The 21,700-nt window shown below is 45.2% G+C and overlaps 2 protein-coding genes across 2 annotated transcripts in view; both read right to left on the reverse strand.

Annotated features, from left to right (window-relative positions):
- Positions 1–8,919, reverse strand: part of EHD4 (EH domain containing 4) — a 61,792-nt gene extending 52,873 nt beyond the window's left edge. Inside the window, exon 1 of the mRNA XM_045015745.1 lies at positions 8,605–8,919. Within this exon, the coding sequence (XP_044871680.1) occupies positions 8,605–8,843 (239 nt within the window). The 5' untranslated portion in view covers positions 8,844–8,919. The remainder of the gene's footprint in view (positions 1–8,604) is intronic.
- A 4,872-nt stretch (positions 8,920–13,791) lies between these two features.
- LOC123369753 (cytosolic phospholipase A2 epsilon-like) overlaps positions 13,792–21,700 on the reverse strand; it is a 53,043-nt gene continuing 45,134 nt past the window's right edge. The window contains exons 18-21 of the mRNA XM_045015699.1: positions 21,371–21,559; positions 18,254–18,420; positions 15,830–16,016; positions 13,792–14,447 (exon numbers count right to left, since the gene is read on the reverse strand). Coding sequence (XP_044871634.1) covers positions 14,215–14,447; positions 15,830–16,016; positions 18,254–18,420; positions 21,371–21,559 — 776 coding nt within the window. The 3' untranslated portion in view covers positions 13,792–14,214. The remainder of the gene's footprint in view (positions 14,448–15,829; positions 16,017–18,253; positions 18,421–21,370; positions 21,560–21,700) is intronic.

Consider the following 21,700-nt stretch of genomic DNA (forward strand, 5'->3'; position numbering starts at 1 on the left):
TGGAGACACAATGGAAGGCTTCTTTCCTCCCTCAGGACCATTCCACTCAAAATAGCCTACAGTCACAAAACCTCTCTTTTTGTTTTATGAACTGGGCTCTTTAGTCCAGGCAGAGGATGTTTGTTTAAGTGTGGGAAATTTGCTCTGAAAGAAAACTCATGATATTTGATGTCAGTGAACGATAAATTTAATCTTTACAAATCCATAGAGATTAAAAAGTATCATAAATCTTAACTGAACCATGACAGACACGGGGCCATTGTCAGTTCTTCCCCCCCAAATATATTCATATACCCTTTGCAAACCCAAGATTGTATATGCTCCTACATTTTAAAAGTGTAACTCTGACACAAATGTTTTAAAATCCTGCCTCAATGCTTGACACTGGCTATGGGGAACAAAAAAAGTTAAGTGTACCATTGCACCATTTGGTTAACACTGAATGTAATAACAAAGCTAAACTTGGCAGACTAAGGAGAGAAAGTTTTAATTCTGAATTTCCTTGCCTTGATTAGTTTTTTAAAAAGTCAGACCCTTCTAGTTTTAAAATACATTTATTTAATAGTATAAAAATGCTTAAACCTCACATTGATATCAAAATGAGACACAACAGGATTTTAGAATAGGGTAGAAATTTATTTGATCATTACATAGAAAAAAAAATAAACACCACAGCTGACTACAAAAGCATAAGGGCTAGTTCCTGTTTGATATAACAAAGTGTCAATTGTCCCCATTTCCCTCCACCTTCAAAAAACATTGTCTTGTTTTTGTTTTGCAATCTCTTGCCAAGAGGTACTGAATGCACAGTACTTCCTTCCTTCTTTATAGTAACCATGACAAATTGAGAGACTAATAGAAGGATTAAGCGTATGCTGTTACGCAGTTTAAACCTAAAATAAAGATTGTTTTTCCTACAAAACAAAACAAAACAAAAACAGGGGGAGGATGATGAATAGGAATGTTTGCTGGATTTATTATTTGAATTAAAAATACATTTTGTTTGGTTTGGTTTTTAAATTATATACTTTACGACATTCTCTGGCAGTGTCAGATGCTCAAACAATCAATATCGTACTACTACACAATATCCAGATAGGATAATAAACAGGACAAAAATCAATGAATTTGTAAAAAAAAAAAAATACTAAATAAATAATCACAAGTTTTTTTTAATTTAAATTGGATTTTTTTGATAAAATGCTTTTTGAGGGAAAAAACCTATCTAAAGATAGTTTTAATTAAGATACATTATAGCGCAAAGATTTCTCATTGTGGAATAGGGATTATAAATTCTAATTCTATAGTATGAGACAATATATTCATGTAATGTTTAAGAAAAGTTTTGTAAATGGATTAGGGACCCAATCTTATGGGATTCCAGTGGCTTCTTTATAGATTATTTAGGTTAATCTTTCTATCTACCCAATGGGACTCAGTGCTCAGTCTAGAACAGGGATGGGCAAACTATGGCCCGCGGGCCGGATCCGGCCCTTCAGGGCTTTGGATCCGGCCCGCGGGATTACCCCTGGTGGTGCTGCGGGCCCGGCGCTGCTCTCAGAAGCAGCCCCCGGGCCGGGAGGCAAAGGGCTCCATGTGCGCACGCAGAGCCCTCTGCCCTCCCCCCCCCCCCCCAGGGGCCGCAGCACTTCCTGGAGTGGTGTGGGGACAGGGCAGGCATGCAGGGAGCCTGCCCTGGCCCTGGTGTGCGCCACTACCACCCCGGAGCCACTTTAGGTAAGCGGCACCGGGCTGGAGCTCAAACCCCTCCTGCCCCCCGGCTCCCAACTTCCTGCCCTAAGCCCTCTGCCTGTACCTCGCACCCCTCCTGCACCCAACTCCCTGCCCTGAGCCCCTTTCTGCACTCCTGTGCATTCCAACCACCTGCCCTGAGCTCCCTGCTGCACCCTGCACCCCAACTCCCTGCCCTGAGCCCCATCCTGCACTCCGCACCCCTCCTGTACCCCAACCCCCTTCCCTGAGCCCCCTCTTACACTCTGCACCCCTTCTCTGCCCCAATCCCTTGTCCTGAGCCCCTTCCTCCACATCCCGCACTCCACCCACCCTGCCCCGGCCCTGCATACAATTTCCTCACCCAGATGTGGCCCTCGCCCCAAAAAGTTTGCCCACCCCGGTCTAGAAGATACCATCAGAGATGCTTAGTTTTGCTGGAGAGGTAACCTGCTGAGCTGTTTTTGGTTAAAGTTTGCAACTTTGAGGGCGTGGCCCAGACCCTGAGTCTGTGTTGCAGCCAACTAGCGTGTCTGGCTCAACAAGGCAGGATTCTGGAGTCCCAAGCTGGCAGGGAAAATGGGCTCATTGGTAATTTCAGCACATCAGGTGACAGTCCCAAAGGAATCCCTGTGACCAAACCTGACACAATATTATACAGACTCCAAACCCACAAAGCAGCTTTTAATTAAAAAAAAAATAAAAATAAAAATAAAAAGTTAATGTGAGCACAGTGTTATGTTTTAACAATAAACTATTTTTCACAAATAGCCTTAAAATACAAATAACTTTCCCACTTCTCTTATCTGCACCTACCCTTTGGGAGCCCAAAGCTGCACTTGGTTTCCTTACCTAATTATGTCCTAATTTGCAATTCTGCAAAAACTTATGCATAACCTTAATTTACTCATCCAAGCAAAATTAAGCAGTGTATAAGAGCTTGTGGGATGGAAGCAATAAGCACTAAAGAAACCAAATTCAGTTTCAAGCTTCCAATGGGTAGCTGTAAATAAGAGAAGAGAAAACTGACTTGCTATTTAAACATTTAAAGACAGTTGAACTGTTCAGATGAGTAAAGGTAAGCATGGGTATAAGTGTCTGCAGGATCTGGGCCTATGTTAAAAGAGAAAAAAAAAGATAGTTTGTTATTGTAAGGTTGCTAGTAAATGATAATCTGTTGGTATTTAGAGAATAAGAAAAAAGAAGTTTTATAGAATTTAAAGTAGGACTTTCATGAACCTTGCAGATATAAAAAGCAGATTAAAATGTTTTAAGTTACTGTACTTGGAAAAATAAATTTTCAGTGCAATTTATGAGGAATGCAAAAACACTAGAAACTTTGTATAATTAGAAAATGCAGACATTTTCATGCCCTGTACATATTTGCAAGGTCATGCCCTGTACATAATTGTAAAGTAATTACCAAACAAGTGTTTGAAGTAACAGGAAAGACAGGAAAGGCAACAGGAAAAATGCTGAACCTAGCCCACATTTAAAAAAAAAAATCATTGTGAGAATGTTTAATTGTAAACAGTACTGTGTCTTATTCAGGGCAGCTCACAAAAAATTTAAGATCTTTAAGGTGATCGTGACCCTCAAGCCCTTCAAGGCTAAGTGGCAGAGAGCCCCCTCTGCATATTGTAACTCACATCAGGCCTGACACACTCATTGCCCCAGCACATTGTTGCCATAATATAGATCTAGGGCCCTACCAAATTCACTGCCATGAAAAACACGTCACAGAACGTGAAATCTGGTCTTTTGTGTGCTTTTACAGTATACTATACAGATTTCATGGGGGAGACCAAAGTTTCTCAAATTGGGGGTCCTGACCCAAAAGGGAGTTGCAGGGAGTGTGGTTGCAAGGTTATTTTAGGGGAGGCCACAGTATTGCCACCCTTACTTCTGCACTGCCTTAAGAGCTGGGTGTCCAGAGAGCGGCGGCTGGTGGTCAGAGAGCAGAGGCTGTTGGCTGGGTGCCCAGCTCAAAAGGCAGCGCCTCGCCAGCAGCAGCACAGAAGTAAGCGTGGCAATACCATACCAATTCTGCCTTCAGAGTTGGGCTCCTGGCCAGCAGCTGCCACTCTCTAGCTGCCCAGCTCTGAAGGCAGCACCGCTGCCAGCAACAGCACAGAAGTAAGGGTAGCAGTACCCCCACAATAATCTTGTGACCCCCACACAACTCCTTTTTGGGTCAGGTCTCCTACAATTACAACACTGTGAAATTTCAGATTTAAATAGCTGAAATCATGAAATTTACAATTTTTAAAATCCCATGACTGTGAAATTGACCAAAATGGACCGTGAATTTGGTGGGTAGGGCCATATATAATCTCAAAGGTGTCAGGGAAGGTGTCACGTGTGTACTGGTGACACACCAGTCCTGAAAATCATTGTGTGATACATGTACAGGTTATATACTCTATATACATACATATATATATTTCAATATATATAATTATGTATGTCTGACCGGCTTGGTTACAGGCAGAGGACAATGGATTTACATTTACATACAATGTAAACAAAGCCATCAAGCTAAATGAGCAAGGGAGAAGACCACTGAACCATCACAGCAGGGGACAGAATCTGCACCCCAGGAAGCCCTCCTTATTCTTGAGGCAGAGGCGATGGATTTTGAATAATAAAATGGGAGCAAAAAGATATTTTAGTTACCTATCACTTAGGGGACACAGGGAACAGCACCTTGTGAGCATGTGAAAGTTGCATTCTCTTGGCCTGGAGATGCTGATAACTTGATGTGAGTAAGAAAACCACTTAGGCAAAGATTGCTAAGATTAAGTTTTAGTTACTAGAAAATGTGTTGTGCGTTGTTTTATTTGCAACCATCTGTCTCTTTTTCTCTTGATTATCAATAAAGTCTCTCTTCTTTCTTAATAAACTTTTTCTTGTTTTATTACAAAACCAGTACTGTGTATTAAAGTGAAGGGTGAGTTTTCAGCCAACCTACAGTCTGATGTGTGCATTCTCTCTTTGGAGGCACCAAACAATTTCTGAGAGTGTCCAGTGAGAGGGACTGAACACTGCAGGGAGACGTCTCTGGAGAAGTCAGGAACTGGGCTTCACTGATTGTTACCTGAAAGTTTACACTAGTAGAGTCTTGGTGAATTTGTTGGAAAGACAAAAAGACTGGTGTGTCAGAGAACTGACGCACAGTTTAGCAGTGGCAAAGCTCTCATTCTTGCTAAGGCAGAGGTGTAACACAGTGGCTCACAGTTCTGTGTCCTGAGCAAGACAGCATAGTGATCACTGGTATAGAATTGTAGGGTCCCATTTCTGTCAAAGTTCGTTATCTCCACAGAACTATATTTCATAAAACTATCACTTCTAAAAGATCTTATATCCCACCCAGGTGCAATCTGACTTATACTAAACTCAAGAAAGAGTAGAGTGGCACATGCCTACGTATAACTTAATGCACATGTGCTACCTTTCTGAGGGATCTGAAATCTACCGGCCACAGAAACAGAAGTACCAAGGTCACTCGCAAATCTGGATCTTGCAGGTCAATGCAACACCAAAACTAGCACTATGGGCTGGACAGCTTTTAGGTTTTTTACACTTGACTGCTGATGCAGTTATACACTACATTAACTCACAGTAACGACTGTTCATTGAACCAAGTTAGAAAAATATTACAGTAAATGGAAAATAACACATATTCCTTCCCATCGGTACAAAAAGCCATGAGATAGCATCCTTAAACAGGAAGGCAAAAACAGAACAGAGTGCTGGAAAAATTCAGAAAGATGCATCAAACTTAAATATAATATTTTTCAGACATTTAGAAAAGCTTCTCTCTCCAATACAGCAATAACACAACAGAAGGCTTACAAGGGGAGGGAAAACTACGGCTCGCGGGCCGGATTCGGCCCATCAGGGCTTTCAATCCGGCCCATGGGATTGCCAGCCCCATGGCACAGTGGGGCTAAGGCAGGCTCCCTGCCTGCCCTAGCCCCGCTCTGTTCCCAGAAGCAGCCAGCACCACGTCTCTGCGGCCTCTGGGGGAGTGGGGGGCAGAGAGCGAGCCAGTGCCGGACATGCTGGCCACTTCCAGGAGTGGCGCAGGGCCAGGGCAGGCAGGGAGCCTGCCTTAGCTCCGCTGCCACCCCGGAGGCACTTGAGGTAAGCAGCGCCGGGCCAGAGCCCACACCCCTCCTGAACCTTGCACCCCAACCCCCTGCCCTGAGCCCCCTGCCAAGCCCCAACCCCCTGCTGAGTCCCTTCCTGCACTCCGCACCCCCTCCTGCACCCCAACCCCCTGCCCTGAGCCCCCTGCTGCACCCCGCACCCCTCCTGCGCCCCAACCCCTTGCCAAGCCCCTTCCTGCACACCACACCCCCTCCCACAACCCGCATTCCCTCATGCACCCCAACCCCCTGCCCCAGCCCTACATTCATGGCCCTGCATGCAATTTCCCCACCCAGACAAAAAGTTTGCCCACCCCTGGCTTAGATTGATTAGTTCATTTGCATGTCAACAGACAAAAGGTCCTGACTCACTCAATACACCAGTGCTACTTGCTTTGTGGCTTTAAGATGGAACAGGTAGTTAATACATGTTATGTTTTTAATGGAACAGGTAGTTAATACATGTTATGTTTTTATCTTCTTTTAAAGTACTTTCAAATCATGTGTACGCACTTTTCTACATACTCCACGTTTTTCAACCCTGCCCCCATCCAAGCAAACTTGTTCCACCTGTCCACCCAGTGAAGATGTTTTCACTTGTACTTTCCATGATAACACAAGCCACAGCTTGGAGCTTGTTCTGCCTCAGCCATCAAGGTTATTGTCTTCATTCTAGTGACAGGCCTCTCAACTTTCCACCCCATGTTTACTCTAAAGGTGTGTTACTGTTCAAGGATAATAGGTTTGTTACTGTATGAAAATGGTAGGTTTGTTCACCCTGGGTAGTGGTACTTATCACATGAAAAGGTATTTTCTTATCCAAGTGCAGGGGGCAGATGGAGGATTATTTTACAGATAGGCAGCAGGGCCAAGGAGGTATTTACCAAGTGAGGGTGGAAATGACAGGGTGAGGGGTATTTATCATATGAAGATGGAGGAGCAGGGAACCAATTATTCAGTGGAGATGTGAAATAGATACTTACTGTATGAAAGGAAAGTGGAAGAGGGGGCATGACCACAGTGCATGCAAAGGTAGGTAGTTATGGGGTATTTATTGTATGAAACTGTGTGCTGGCAGGAGGGCCAAGGGGGTATTTAACCCAGATGCTGAAGTCTTTACAGTATGAAGCTTAGGCACAGGGGGCAACAACACTGGTGGTGGCCTATGTGTCAGTGCTGTTCCCCTGGGTATGCGCTGGAAGGTATTTACCCCTGTGGGGATATTTACCAAATGAGGAAGGAAAGGGGACATTTACCCTCAATGGGGTTATTTCTAGATGAAGGAGTATATCAAGGGACTGCTACTGGACTGAGGCAAGGAATATGCACGTACGTGGGCAGCGGCGGGGGTATTTACCGGATAAAAGCAGGCAGTGCGTGGGGTGGTATTTACCGCAGGGAGGAAGGGCGGGCAGGGGTATTTACTGGATGAAAGCAGGCAATGTGTGTGGGGGGTATTTACCATAGGGAGGCGGGCAGTGGGGGGGTATTTGCTGGATGAAGGTGGGATGAAGGCATGCAGGCAGTGGGGTGGTATTTACCAGAGGAAGGGCCGGGGGAAGTATTTGCTGGAGGCGGGCAGGCAATGGGGGGCGGTATTTACCAGAGGAAGGGCTGGGGGCGGGTATTTGCGGAAGGAAGGCAGACAGGCAGTGGGGTGGGGTATTTACCGGGTGAAGGTGGAAAGAAGGCAGGCAGGCAGTGGGGGGAGGTATTTACCGGGTGAAGGCAGGCAGGCGGGGGGGTATTTACCAGGATGAAGGTGGAAAGAAGGCAGGCAGGCAGTGGGGGGGGGTATTTACCGGATGAAGGCAGGCGGGGGGGATATTTACCGGGTGAAGGTGGAAAGAAGGAAGGCAGGCGGGGGGGGGTATTTACCGGGGGAAGGCCGGCGGGGGGGGGTATTTACCGGGTTAAGGTGGAAAGAAGGCAGGCAGGCGGGGGGGGGGGTATTTACCGGGGGAAGGCAGGCAGTGGGGGTATTTACCGGGGGAAGGCAGGCAGTGGGGGGGGTATTTACCGGGGGAAGGCAGGCGGGGGGGGGGGTATTTACCGGGGGAAGGCAGGCGGGGGGTATTTACCGGGAGAAGGCAGGCAGTGGGGGGGTATTTACCGGATGAAGGTGGAAAGAAGGCAGGCAGGCAGGCGGGGGTATTTACCGGATGAAGGCAGGCGGGGGGGGGTATTTACCGGGGGAAGGCAGGCAGTGGGGGGGTATTTACCGGATGAAGGCAGGCGGGGGGGTATTTACAAGGGGAATGCAGGCAGGCGGGGGGGGGGTATTTTACGGATGATGGTGGTAAGTAGGCAGGCAGGCGGGGGGGGGGGTATTTACCGGATGAAGGCAGGCGGGGGGGGGTATTTACCGGGGGAAGGCAGGCAGTGGGGGGGTATTTACCGGATGAAGGCAGGCGGGGGGGGTATTTACCGGGGGAAGGCAGGCGGGGGGGGTATTTACCGGATGAAGGTGGAAAGAAGGCAGGCAGGCGGGGGGGGGGTATTTACCGGATGAAGGCAGGCGGGGGGGGGGTATTAACCGGGGGAAGGCAGGCGGGGGGGGTATTTACCGGATGAAGGCAGGCGGGGGGGGGTATTTACCGGATGAAGGCAGGCGGGGGGGGTATTTACCGGGGGAAGGCAGGCAGTGGGAGGGTATTTACCGGATGAAGGCAGGCGGGGGGGGTATTTACCGGGGGAAGGCAGGCAGTGGGGGGGTATTTACCGGATGAAGGTGGTCTTGCCCGTGCTGTACTGCCCCACCAGCAGCACCATGGGCTTGTTGTCGAAGTCGGCCTCCTCCAGCGTGGGCGAGTGGAAGTCCTGGAAGCGGTAATAGTCCTCGAGCGGCTGCAGCCGCCGCGTGTACAGCTCCTTCAGCCCCCCGGTCACCGTTTGCACCGCGTCGCCGCCGCCGCCGGGCCGCTCTCGCCCGCCCGCCTGCTTCCCCATCCAGCTGAACATCCCGGCCCCGCCGCCAGCTACACGCAGCGCCGCGCAGACTGACTGACTGACTGGCGGCCGGCAGCGCCCTCCTCCCTGGGCACGGCCCGAGCACCGCCCCCGGGGCGGGGAGCCAGCCCGGCCTTGCCCAACCCCCTCGCTGGGAAAAGCCGGAATGACCCTCGGCCTGGGGACTTTGGGGGCAGGTTCCCTAGTGTCCCATCAACAGCGATCAAGTGGAGTCGCCGCTGCCCCTTCGCCGCACGTTCCCAGAGCACGAGGCCACACGCAACCCCAGAGCCGGCACCGGTGTCCCCTGGGGCCTGCATTCTGCTGTGTCCAGCCCCTAATGCCCACGTCCATGCTCCGCTACCTTGCCAAAATAAAGTGTGGGCCTGGACTGTCCCCTGGCACACAGCCACCGCAGACATTGAGATCTGGCACACGAACCCTGCCAGACCCATCAGATTTAGGACCTTAGTCCCAAATTCTGTGTCAAGAATGGACAAATCTAGCCGATCCTACTGCGGAAAAAAAAAGCCTAGACCCCAATGCATCCCTGCAGGAGTTCTACCAAAATCCACAGCCAGCACCTGATATCGCAAATTTTGGCCCAAGCCCCAAATTATACAATCTGAATAGAAAACAAACATAGCCTCTCCTACTTCACTGGAATAATCTGGATTGCGATGCACTTTCGCCCAATAATACCATAAAAACATGTATCTGGTACCCAGATCGTGCTTGATTTTGTCAATTCTTTATCCTCATTTCCCCCAGTTCTACATCTGAATAGAGAAAAACTGCACCAGCTTTTAGCCGGACACTCTTGAAACTGGCAGAGCAACACCACAAAAACATTCAGCATACTCATCCTAGTTTCTTCATACCAAACTTCTACCAGTTAAATAGAGAAGAAGGGCAGCTGGCTCTACTTCTTGTAGAAATCCAGACCCCTGTGCATCTCTCCTCAATAGCAGGATAAAGACATCCACTACCTAGAAATTGCTAGCTCCTACCAGTTTTTGATCCCAAATAAACAACAAACGTTGCCACTCCTACTTGACCAAAAAAGCTTCAGATTTCGGCACAATCCAGTGCAAAAGCAACGCAGATCTGATACCTGGGTTTCACCAGTTCCATCAAAGTTTTGGTCACAAACCATGTGTTCCTCCTATTCCACTATAAAAATCTGGTCCCTGATATCCAGCTATGGACCTGGAGCAGCAAAGTTTTGTCCATTTTTCCTCTTAAATTCCCAAAAGTTTATCTTCTAGATACAGCAGATGTAGCCATCCATTATCATCTGCGAAGTCTGTACCTAATGTAATGTGTATCACTGAAGCCAAGCCAGCCCAGACTGAGCATCTTCTTCCTTTCTAGAGACAGCTACATTTCATACCATATTAACATTGACATTTTTCAGTGGAACTCGTCTAATCGATGTAGATGATCACATTATATGTGTAGTTTTAAGTGATCATTTCTTATTATTTATCCCTTTTACTTGATAACTCTCTGTCCAGTTGTGACGTTATTGATATAAACTGGGACCATATAGAACATGGGTTGCAACCAAGGTCCTGTAGTGGCACCAAATCTTAGGTAAAGGGGGTCATATAAGGTGTCTAAGACCAGGTTATGGATTGCTGGTTATGATTATGCTGTCTGTGTGCATGTATCATTTTTAGTTGAAATTATGTATATTGGCTCTATACTGTCTGTATTTCAAGTTGGTGATGTGCTTCTTGGTGAAATCCCAGACAAGTTGGTGTTAGCTCTGCTTAGCCTGCTTGATGGCCCATTAAGGACCATCAGCTACACAATTGATCCATGGAGAGAAGGCAGACACGCCTTGTGACTCAGCAAGGTATGCAGAGACTTGTCCATGTGACTGCAGACTCCATTTTGCTGGAATTTTCCACAGTAAGGACAAAGAGATTCTTACACCTGGAAAAGCCTATATAAGGCTGATGCTTAATCTCCATCTTGTCTTCAATCCTGCTTCTTACCTCTGGAGGGACTTTGCTACAACCTGAAGCTCTGCACAAAGGACTGAATGACCCATCCCAGCGGGGGATGTTCCAGAGACTTGATTTGAACCTGCAGTTTATGCCATCACTGCTGCAAGCCTGAACTAAGAACTTTGCCATTGCTGTATGTAATTGATTCCATTTAACCAATTCTACCTCTCATCTCTACCTTTTTCCCTTTATGAATAAACCTTTAGATTTTAGATTCTAAAGGATTGGCAACAGCGTGATTTGTGGATAAGATCTGATGTGTATATTGACCTGGGTCTGGGGCTTGGTCCTTTGGGATCAAGAGAACCTTTTTCTTTTATTGGGGTGTTGGTTTTCATAACCATTTATCCCCAGGACGAGTGCACTGGTGGTGATACTGGGAAACTGGAGTGTCTAAGAAAATTGCTTGTGTGACTTGTGGTTAGCCAGTGGGGTGAGACCGAAGTCCTTTTTGTCTGGCTGGTTTGGTTTGCCTTAGAGGTGGAAAAACCCCAGCCTAGGGCTGTGACTGCCCTGTTTGAGCAATTGGTCCTGATTTGGCACTCTCAGTTGGGTCCCGCCAGAACCGCATCGTCACACCAGTGCACTGAGATTTTCAAAGCAGCCTACAGGATTTAGACACATTCCATTAATTTTAAAACATTGTAATGGAAGATGTGTGCCTAAATCCCCTAATTGCTTTAAAAATCTCAATGCATTGAACAGAGACTTACCAGGTAAAAGGAATAAATAAATAAATAGGCTTGCTGCCTGTCTAGAAGGTAAAACTTTGGGGTGGATCCAGGTGAATGGGCAAGACCTTGCTGAAGCTAGGTACAAAGTCATTAAACTTCTCTGAAACATCCTTCTCCTCCTCAGTTACTGCTTGGTAGTCCAACATAGCTACAAATGAGATTTGGTGAGTATTTACTTTTCAAAATCCCTGTTAGACCTCCTACTTTCCATCTTGCTTATTTAATACCACATCTTATGCTCTCATCTTTTGGCTTCAGTAGAATTGGATTCCCTCTCCTCTCCCTTCCCCTCAAAGAATAGCTGTTGGGCTCAAATAACCTCTTGTATTTTAACCATTCTGGTTTTGCTTGCATTTCTGCTTCATGTTTTGTTTAATGCTATGCAAGCCATTTGTAACTCTGTAGTGGTGTATTTAAGAAACCTCCATGCTGAGTCTAAGTATTTTAAAGTGCTTCACTTTTGCTTTAGGGTCTTTTTTGACTGGCTTCCTCATTTTTTTGGAAATACCCATTTCTTAAGTTTTGTTTCCCCTTTCTTAAGTTTGGTTTCATGTTTCTTATTTTTGATGACTGTTCATCAAAGGTGTTGAACGTAAACATATTATAGGCAGTATTACTTCTTCCAACCAACATCTGTGTATTACTTAAGAGCTCACTAGATAGCAGCTATAAAAATAACCTTATGATGCTTCTAAGTTGCAACAAACCAATAGAAGGCAACCTACTCACACACACACTATGGGGCCAATTCTCCGATGCATTCAGGCTGCTTTGTGTTGCTCTATCAGTGGATCCAACCATAGGAAGATTCCTTCTGCAGGGGGTATGTGCCTGCACATAATCCTGGCAAAGTCAGTGATACTACACGTGGGAGAAAGGGTCTGCAGAATCATGCTATATGTTATTGAAGTCCGGGATAGTAACATCTTTTAACCATGCACAGTATCAGCACATTTTTACATAGTTCTGAAGTTCTGCGTTTTCTTACTCATGTATGACACCTTTGTGTGTAGCCTTCACGAGGTTCCATTTTTATGTCTATTAAACTTCGTTAACATGCTCCCTAGTTAAGGTTGCAACTGATTTCCAGTATAAAGCGTTATTTTGTTACTCCCTCTAAAAATTCAGATAGTCCCTGAGAGGGAAACTCTTACTTGGTGTCTCATACAAAAAAGTGTTACTCACGGAGCTGCACAAGATTTGGGAAAGGGGCTTATCACTCCCTGTAAGCCCTTCATGGGGTCTAAAAAGCAGCAGGAAGGTAAGGGAAGTGGTTCTTCTCTTGGTTCTGCTCATCAAGCTTCCTACCCAGCCACATTTCCCTCACCCCTTTCCTGCACTCAGTAGAATTCTAGTCATTCTGGCACTATGAAGCCAAAAGGAAGAGTGACACACTTATGCCCTCCTTGGATGAGAGCCCTGATCCTGAGGACCAACAGGAATTTGCAGAAGTAAGACTTCCTTTTTGAAGACCACGGGAAGTGTACAGCATCAGGACTTCCCTCCACAGAATGTTGGGTTAGCACTGGGGGGACCAAGCAGACCAAGGGACCATTCCCATTCAACACTGAGCCTCCTAAAATCTGCTGGATTGGGCTTCCTCTCTTGTAGGCCTGGAAGGGTTTGTAGGAACAGGGAGCCTTTGTAACAGAATTTAGGACTGTTTTAAAAAAAAAAAAAAAAAAAAAAAAAGGATGTTCCCACACCCGAGAAGTTTGTTAAATTAAAATCAAGTTTGCAGGCACCTCTCAGTGATCTGAGTTTCAATAACATTAGACTTAAAAACTAAACCTCTGCCATGTTTCTACAAAATTAATTTCACCTTAGGAAATTTTTGGGTGTGGTATTGTCTTACTCGAGATGAGCCTAAACTGGAATCTCAAATTCAAACTGTCCAAAACACTAGGAAAGTTCACATTCAGTTCCGATACTGAACTTTGGTGCTTGCATCATTTCTACGCCAGACACTTTGCTAGTTGTGAATACAGAACCAACCATTTGCATTAATAGTTCTGCTAATAGAAGAGGACATTGTTTTTAAAAAAAATTCATTACCACTTAGAATCCAACAAAACATTTTATTTTGCAAAATTTTACTTCATATTCATATATATTTGTATAGAAATCTTAGTATGTTAATTATTTTATTTAAAAATTGATTCAGTTCTCTTTAAAGGTTCTGGACTGGTAGTCCTGGTAGTGGAAGTCCTCTCTTAATTGACAGAATAGATACAGCACAAACAATGGCAATGCAAGCTACTTCACATTTCCTTGACAATCTGCCTCAACCTTGACTTGGAAAGGCCACTTCTAGAAGTGACAGCATAGTTCAGCCTCAACACCAGTTCAGTATTTGGCCACTCTGCTGAGATTGTTAACAAGGGAAGCACATGAATAAATTATGGAAGAGCTTTCCTCTTTATGTTTATTCCCATTTCTGACAGGCAGATATAGTTTTTCCTATTACAGTTTGAATGCTATTTTTAGCATTCTTTGGATTTCCATCACTTTCTGTTTCAGTTCCTTTTTTCTTCAGTAATATCAACAGATGGATATTTATTTCATATTCCATAATGCTGGACAATCAGTAGAATGTTGAGATGCTTCCCAATGGCGGGAGAGAAAGATATATCATCACAGAAGAGTATGAGGTTTGAGACTATTTCTATGTTGTTTTTTCCGTTCCACAGCTATACGCAGGGCCTGAAGAATCAAGTCTTTATTATTCTGGACATTGTAATAACTCAGTTTTGCCAGCTTGTCAAAATCATCCTCTGAATAGCGCAGATTATTTATATTATATGAACCATTGATATCAGCAACATCAATTTCACCTTCTGCCATCTCTGAGGGACTACGTTTCACACCTAGAGGAAAATAGCAATTAAGTTTATTATTGCAACATGATTATAGTCCTAGGCTTTATCAGCCATGCGCACACAATCAGTCACAGACCAGAGATTTCTCTCCAGTGAGATTTTCTTGCTGTGAGGATGTTTTAGGAGTATATTTAGCTTAATTCACTACATTGCTGCCTGGATCACCACTCTCAAGACTGGTGGAAATTAGATGCCTGATGTGGTGAGGGACTGCATCATTCTTTGAGCACTTCCTACAGGCTAGCACACTGGGAGACATTCATAGTGATCTTAGAAAAAGTTGCACATCCACTGCCAAATCAGGAGAGGCGTGTATCTTGATGGCAGTCAGCATACAGAAAGAAGGATTGGGGAAAAAGAAGAAGGGTGTGTTAAGAGATGAGTGGCAGAACCAAGTTTATTACAAAGAAGAAACAGTGATATTAATCATTAGGCCTCATGTACTTTGTGACAAGCTACATCTAAACTCTGTAACAGGATGCCTGGATTCTGTGGCATTCTGATGTGATAGACTGGAAATTCCATGGCAGCTTCATTTAAGAAATGGAGGTGATTTTAATTTTTAATACAAAAATGGTTCAAAAATGAGTACAGCAGCCCCCATGTTGTTCATTTTGATATTAAATTCAATTTATTATATGATGTCCTCAAATTTTCCATTTTCAACATAGGGTAGATTTTTGTATTGATAATGAATAACGTATTGTAGAAGATGTCCTGGGGGAAGCAGGAGGTTTTAGCACTTGGGTAGGGAACAGCTGAGGCTTTTGGCACCTAGGAGGCAGTTTGAGATTGTGAGATAAGAACATTAGGTGGATATGGCTATTAAAAATGATCAGCAGTCAAGTAGTTAACAAGGCTGACATTTAAAACAGTCAAATTGAGGTTTCAGAGTCAAGAACACAGTGACTTGAACAGAAACTGTTCACACCCCTCACAGCTATTTTCTCAAGCTGTCATCACTACATCACCTGTCTCAGGCTCTGGGGATATAAAATTGTAGTGTAGATGCCCAAACCCAAACATCTATACTGCAATTTTATAGCCCCACAACCTGAGCCCTGTGAGCCCAAGTCAGGTGGCATAGGCCAGCCACAGGTGTTTTATTGCAATGTAGACTTAGTTGGGGATTGGTCCTGCTTTGAGCAGGGGATTGGACTAAATGACCTCCTGAGGTCCCTTCCAACCCTGATATTCTATGATTCTATGATAGACATACCTGGCACTATAGTGAGAAGTCTAAAAGCAAAGTCTTTTACAGGCACCCAGCCAATATAGGTTCATTATAATGAAATTAAAAGTGGGAATCCAGAGAATGGATAAGCTCATAATGCTGGCTTTAATAAAGTGATTGGCTGCTGCTAACTTACCAGGTGCTTTGTAGTTTCTGAAGGTGTTGTTCACTAGTGGGAAAAGAAGCACTAAAGGTGTTTCTGGGCCTTCTTTGTCTCCAACGATGTAGCACTCCTTTGGACTTTTTGCTTCTTCTTCACCTGGCACAATTTTGGGGAAAGGGATTCCCTGCTCTGAGAAGTACTTGGAGGCTTTTATCAAAGGCTGGGTAATCACAGAGGGGAAAACAAAACATCAGAAACCAATGACAAGACTAAGACCAAGATTTACTGAAGAGATAGACTTCAATAAGAGTGGAGTAAGTCTTGTGGAGACCTGTGGAGTAAGTCACTAAGCAACACAAATAAGGATGGTAGCGTCTAACCCACTGTGATCTATAGTTCCCACATCCCCCTTCCTTATGGTGACCAGATGTCCCATTTTTTTAAAGGGACAGTACCATTTTTTGGGACTTTTTCTTATATAGGTGCCTATTACCCCCCACCCCCTGTCCCATTTTTTCACAGTTGCTACCTGGTAACCCTACCCTTCCTGTCAGAGCTGTAGCTACATTTCAGGTGCTGGTGAAGTGATCCCTATGTACAGTTTGCATATCACTTTGAGTTTGTATACCACACTGGAATCCTTCAAGGCATGAGGCACCATAGGTTGGTATAGTATTATGTGGATGAGTTAAGATTTTTGTGACAAAAGAACTGCATGTTAAGAACCTAATTGTGCAGGATTTACTCATGTGGGTGGCTGCTCACTCACATGTATACTCCCATTGAAGCTCATCACTGTGATGGTTACCCAGTCAAGCCCTAAAAAGTCGATCACAGTATAACATTGCATGAAATGTAAGTTATCTTTTTGTAGTGAACTTCCTATTTTTTAAAGCAAGATTTTGAAAAAATAATGCATTTAAGCACTCCTTCGACCACACCTACAGTTATTGAGATGGCAAGGCACCTTGGGTTCTCTGAATATCTGATCAAACACTGAGATTAAAAAAAATCACCAAATGCTTTTATCTGAAAGTCCAATCACCATGACGAGATACACAAGTACTTGCATTTAGATATCCAGTGAAACATTCAAATTGTCCTTGCATGTATTTGAATGTCTGACCACAAAGATCAAACACTCAAATGGTTTATATCTGGAAGTGCACATGTGGTGGTATGTGTAATTTTCAAGTGATTATAACTGCATTATTTCTAAACCAAATTTCTTCAAAATTAGCCGAAGTACACCCTCCCCACTCACCCCCTCAAGAGTCAAGTTTAAAATCTTTCACATTGGGATAATCCCAAAGTGTCCAGAATAATTTTTGCCATATGTTAACATACCTGAACAAGTGAGAGAAAACTTTGCCCAATCCAGAGACTTGCACAACATTTCTACTATAATTACTAAGGTGCCTAGCCACCCAGTGGAATTCACAAACCCTGAGTTTGGCAGGTTTCCTGTACAATGAATGGGGAAAGATAGGCACCTGAAAATGGGATCCACAAAAGCTAGTTGAGGAGCTGCCTAAACAAGCCAATAGCAGATGCTGATGAAAGGGTTGTTTTCTAATCCCTGCCTCTCTGAGGCTTGTGCATCTAAATCCAGGCTGGAGCGAGGCACCTATCTCTACTTCGGATCCAAAGCTGTAAACCCTCTCCTGGAGTAAAGCGACTAAGCCAGCCCTTGCCAGAAAGGCAGGAACACATGCCTAACTCCTAGTGAAAATGCTGGAAGGAGGAGACGCAGCAGCCTCTCTTATAACGTTTACTTCAATAGTTAGGGCATTCATCCAGAATGTGGGGGACCCCAGTTCAATTCCCCCCATCTGCCTAATGTAAAGAAGGGATTTGAAAATGAGTTTCCTACTTACTGAGTGTCATAATCACTGGGCTCAAGGATATAGGGGAGGCTGCCTCCTCCCCATCCCTTCAACCAAAGTCAGACATGCTTTGAGAATCCTACCAGTTTGGGTCCCTCTGGTAAGATAGCCATAGCAACCCATAGTTTCTCCTGGTTTGAGGATCCCGCTGAGGCTTGGACGTGAGATGGGTGTCCTGCTGTCTAGCTGAGGCAGCGGTGCACATATCCAGTGGCAGAAACTTAAGCTTCTAGGGGACTTTTACAGAAATAATGTAGGTGTTTTAGGTGCCTGCAGGGTTAGGTGGTAGCTGAGCAGGGGTTTTGAGGCTCTCATTGGTGCCTACATTTTGGATTTAGGTGCCTAAAATCATAGTTAGACACCTAAGTCCTTTTGTGGATCTGGGCCTAGGTAGTGTTTTTTATATTGAGCACAGAGTCCGGTGATCCTGAAACAAGGATTCACACCACTGGTAGTATGAGTTTATTCCTCTTAGAAACAACTTTTTCTTTAAGTGTTTGGAAATAGAGAGTTAAGAATTCTGGCAGCTGAAAGGGGGGATATTTCTTAAGAAAAAGGCAAAAAGTCTGACCGCTATCTGTGATCCTGAACTGTAGTTGAAATGCAGGATGAGGTCCACTTTCCTCTCAGGTCTCATAAGCGGTGGGTAACTGGTTTCGAAGGCAAATGCAGTGTCTACCAGAGTGAGGCGATCTGCTGCTCCTGTCAGCTGGTTGGGGTGACAGTCAAGCTCACAGTCTACCAGAAAAATATTTCTTGTCAAGAGTGCACATCACTGCAAGGGTAGGTGTTCTACTAGTCTGAGGACAATACAGAGTTAGAGCATGGAAAGAGAATTCAGATCCCTTTTTGACTCCAGACACAGTTATGTACAACTGTAGTTCAATCTTTTTGTTCTTCACATCTGGGTTTCCTCATTCTGCCTTTTGCATTATTGACCTGCAGCAACCACCCTTTTGGGCAGCATGAAGTAATGCTTTCTGCAGACAAAGGGCCTCTAGGTTGGGACACACAAGACCAGAGTTCAATTCCCTGCTCTGCCACAGTGTTCCTGTATGACTGTGGCCAGGTCACTTGGTCTCTCTCTATCTCACTTCTCCATGTGAAAAATGAGGATAATAGTACTTTCCTACTTCATGGGGATAAAGGCTGGAAGGTATCCAGACACTATGGTAGTGCGGTCATATAAGGACCAAAGATAGATATATGTACATTTAGAGAAACTATACAGTTTTCTTTTTCCTTTCACTGCTATATGAAATATTACTGCTTTAAGAAGAATTCTGTATATTTATAATGGGGAATACAGCCAGAGCCAGTAATATCTTACCTACCAGTAAAAAGGGAAAAAGACAACTTTTTAACTGCAACTTCTGCATATATACTCACCCACACACATGCTACTTGTGATAAATTTACTCCTGAGGGCATTCTGGGCCAAAAAATTAAAAATTCTGTACGTTTTATTTATCAATAAATAAATGCAGAGGCTCCAGCATGGCAGTGGGGAGCACAGGCCACTGGCTGCACAAAGGTGGGAGATCACCCTGCATTCCCCTACCCCCAGGACATGGACTCAGCAGTGAGGCTGCACCTGACCCTGACACAGCACAAAGCCTGGACCTGCCCCGGAAACACCCTGGGGCCCTGCCCTTCTGCACCAGGTGCACCAGGTGTGGGGCAGGCCGGCTCAACCAGGCAGGATCCAAGTGTGAAGGGACTCGGTGTGGGGGGATCCAGGTGTAGGATGAAAGGGTTCTGTGTGGGACAATCTGGGTGCAGGCAGTTCAGTGTTGGGGGGTCTAGGTGTTGTAGGATCTGGATGCACAGTGGCTCGTTGTGGGGATTCCAGGTGCAGGGGCAATAGGACTCAGCAGGAGCTTCCAGGTGAAGGTGGTTGGAGCTTAGCGGAGCGGTCTGGGCGCTGGGGGAGTGGGGCTTGGTGGGGTGGGGGTCTTGGTGCAGCAAGTTGGGGGTCAGTGGCATGGGTGTCTGGATGTGAGGGCTCAGGGTGGTGTGGGAAGATGGGGCTCATCAGGGTGGGGGTTTGAATGCAGGGAGATCAGTGGGGGGTGGTCTGGGGGGCAGGGGTGGGGGTCCAGAGGCAGTGGGTCTGAGTGCAAGGGGACTCCAAATGCACGGTTTGAGGTTCAGTGGGGTGGGGTTCAAGTATGGAATGTTAGGGGGTTCTGCGTGTATGGGCTGAAGCTTGGCAGGGGTGTCTGGGTATGGAAGGTCCAGATGCATGGGGGTTGGGAGGAGGGGGGAGCAGCTCCTCATATAGTGACCCCTTCTCCTGCAGCTGAGGAGTGATGGGTGAGGAAGCAGGGGAGGATGCTGAGCTTACTGCAGCTGGGGGAGGTTTCTGGGGGTGGGTCTGACACAGCCCCAGCCACTGCTTGCAGGGAAAGAGGAAGTTCCGTCCTCTCCTGCCTCCAGCCCAGCCGAGACAAGCAGCTGATCCTGGCTCAGGGTAGGAGCCACTGGTTGGGGTTTCCCCAGCCCTGCAGTGATTTACCTCTCTGCCAGCTGCTCCAGGTGCCTGAAACGATGTACCTGCGCGGCTAGGGAGTGATGTGTGACTGTTCTTGCAGCTTCCCTTTGCTTCCCTGTTAGAAAGTTATTTTTCTGCAGGAAAGCAAAGAGATCTGTGGGGGACATGAATTCTGTGCACATACAGTGGCACAGAATTCCCCCAGGGTATAAATTGCAAAGCTATGTGATAAGGGAATTATCGTGTACCTTTAACTGTCTTGTCTGCCCTCTGGCCACTAATACATCCCTCTGGGACTTACATTCCAAACCTCTGAGAAACTTAAATCAACCTACAAAAGAAATATTTTCTCCTCCTCTAAATGTGGATTTTTCCCCAAAAATTATACATGCCCAAGGCCCCAGGTGGGCAAGTTTCAGTCATGCACCAAGAAAAGCCTTTCTATAAGTAAAAATGTCACAGCTTTAAAATCCATTATCAAAAGCAATGCTAAAAACAGGATCTGTATATCACTGGGAAGGGGGGATTCCCAGCAGGAAACTGCATTTGCTTCTAGCCCTGCAGGACTGTGAGCTATCTTACTTAAGGTCATGATGTATTTAGGTATAGAAAGGTTTGAGTATCCTTTCTAGAGGCTTTTATGGCTTTCTCCAAGCCCTGCATAGTTAGAGTCATAGTAACTAAGACCTCTGACATTTGAAACATAGGGCCCCAAAAAATAATCCAAATGCACGTTTGAAAACTAAGACATTCCTAGAGCAAATGTTCTGTAACATCCACGGCATATACAGAATATATGACACTGTGTTGTGGTATAAAGGTTTCCTAGGCATTTGTTTGGGAGGCAGAAACTTCAGCCTCCTCAATGTCTTGACAATCCTTTCCATATTTGGGGCATATCTGGTATATAAACAACAGCAATATAATAATAGCCTGCATAATTTACTCATGGCTTTGCCACTCATGGGTAATAGGTGTATCCAAATTTACACCCGTGAAGCCTTCATATCATATCATATCATATCACACCACACCACATCACCATGTATTACTACCTAGGATTTCTCACAAAGTAACAGAACCATTTGAGTTGCTTCATTCACTTCCACTAAGGACCACAGCTATCCACACTAAATTCCAGACCCCATCCCAATCTTTAAAAATGCAGCTTCAAATAGGAAGTTATCACCATACCTTTCCATCTAGAAAACTCATTCTCCAAGTAGTTATTGTGCATCTGGCAACCCTTTAGAAAATTGTGGATTTCTGAAACTGCTGGCCGCAACATAAGAACATCTCGAAAAACAGTTGAAAAGCTATCTGGGGGGGAGACCACCCGAGTAGTTAATTCACTTGGCCTTGTAGGTAGAACAGGTTCTTCCTCTGCAGAGAAAATGATAAAAGTTTTGTATATCTGGATTCATTTTGGGGATAATCCTCTATAATAATGAATTATTCAACTTCCTTCTCTCCTAACATCCAGGCTCTCCACAGAGCTACTTGCTTATCTGTCTAACCTTTCCA

This window comes from Mauremys mutica, chromosome 4, assembly GCF_020497125.1.
Source record: "Mauremys mutica isolate MM-2020 ecotype Southern chromosome 4, ASM2049712v1, whole genome shotgun sequence".
In the NCBI taxonomy this organism is placed as follows: domain Eukaryota; kingdom Metazoa; phylum Chordata; order Testudines; family Geoemydidae; genus Mauremys; species Mauremys mutica.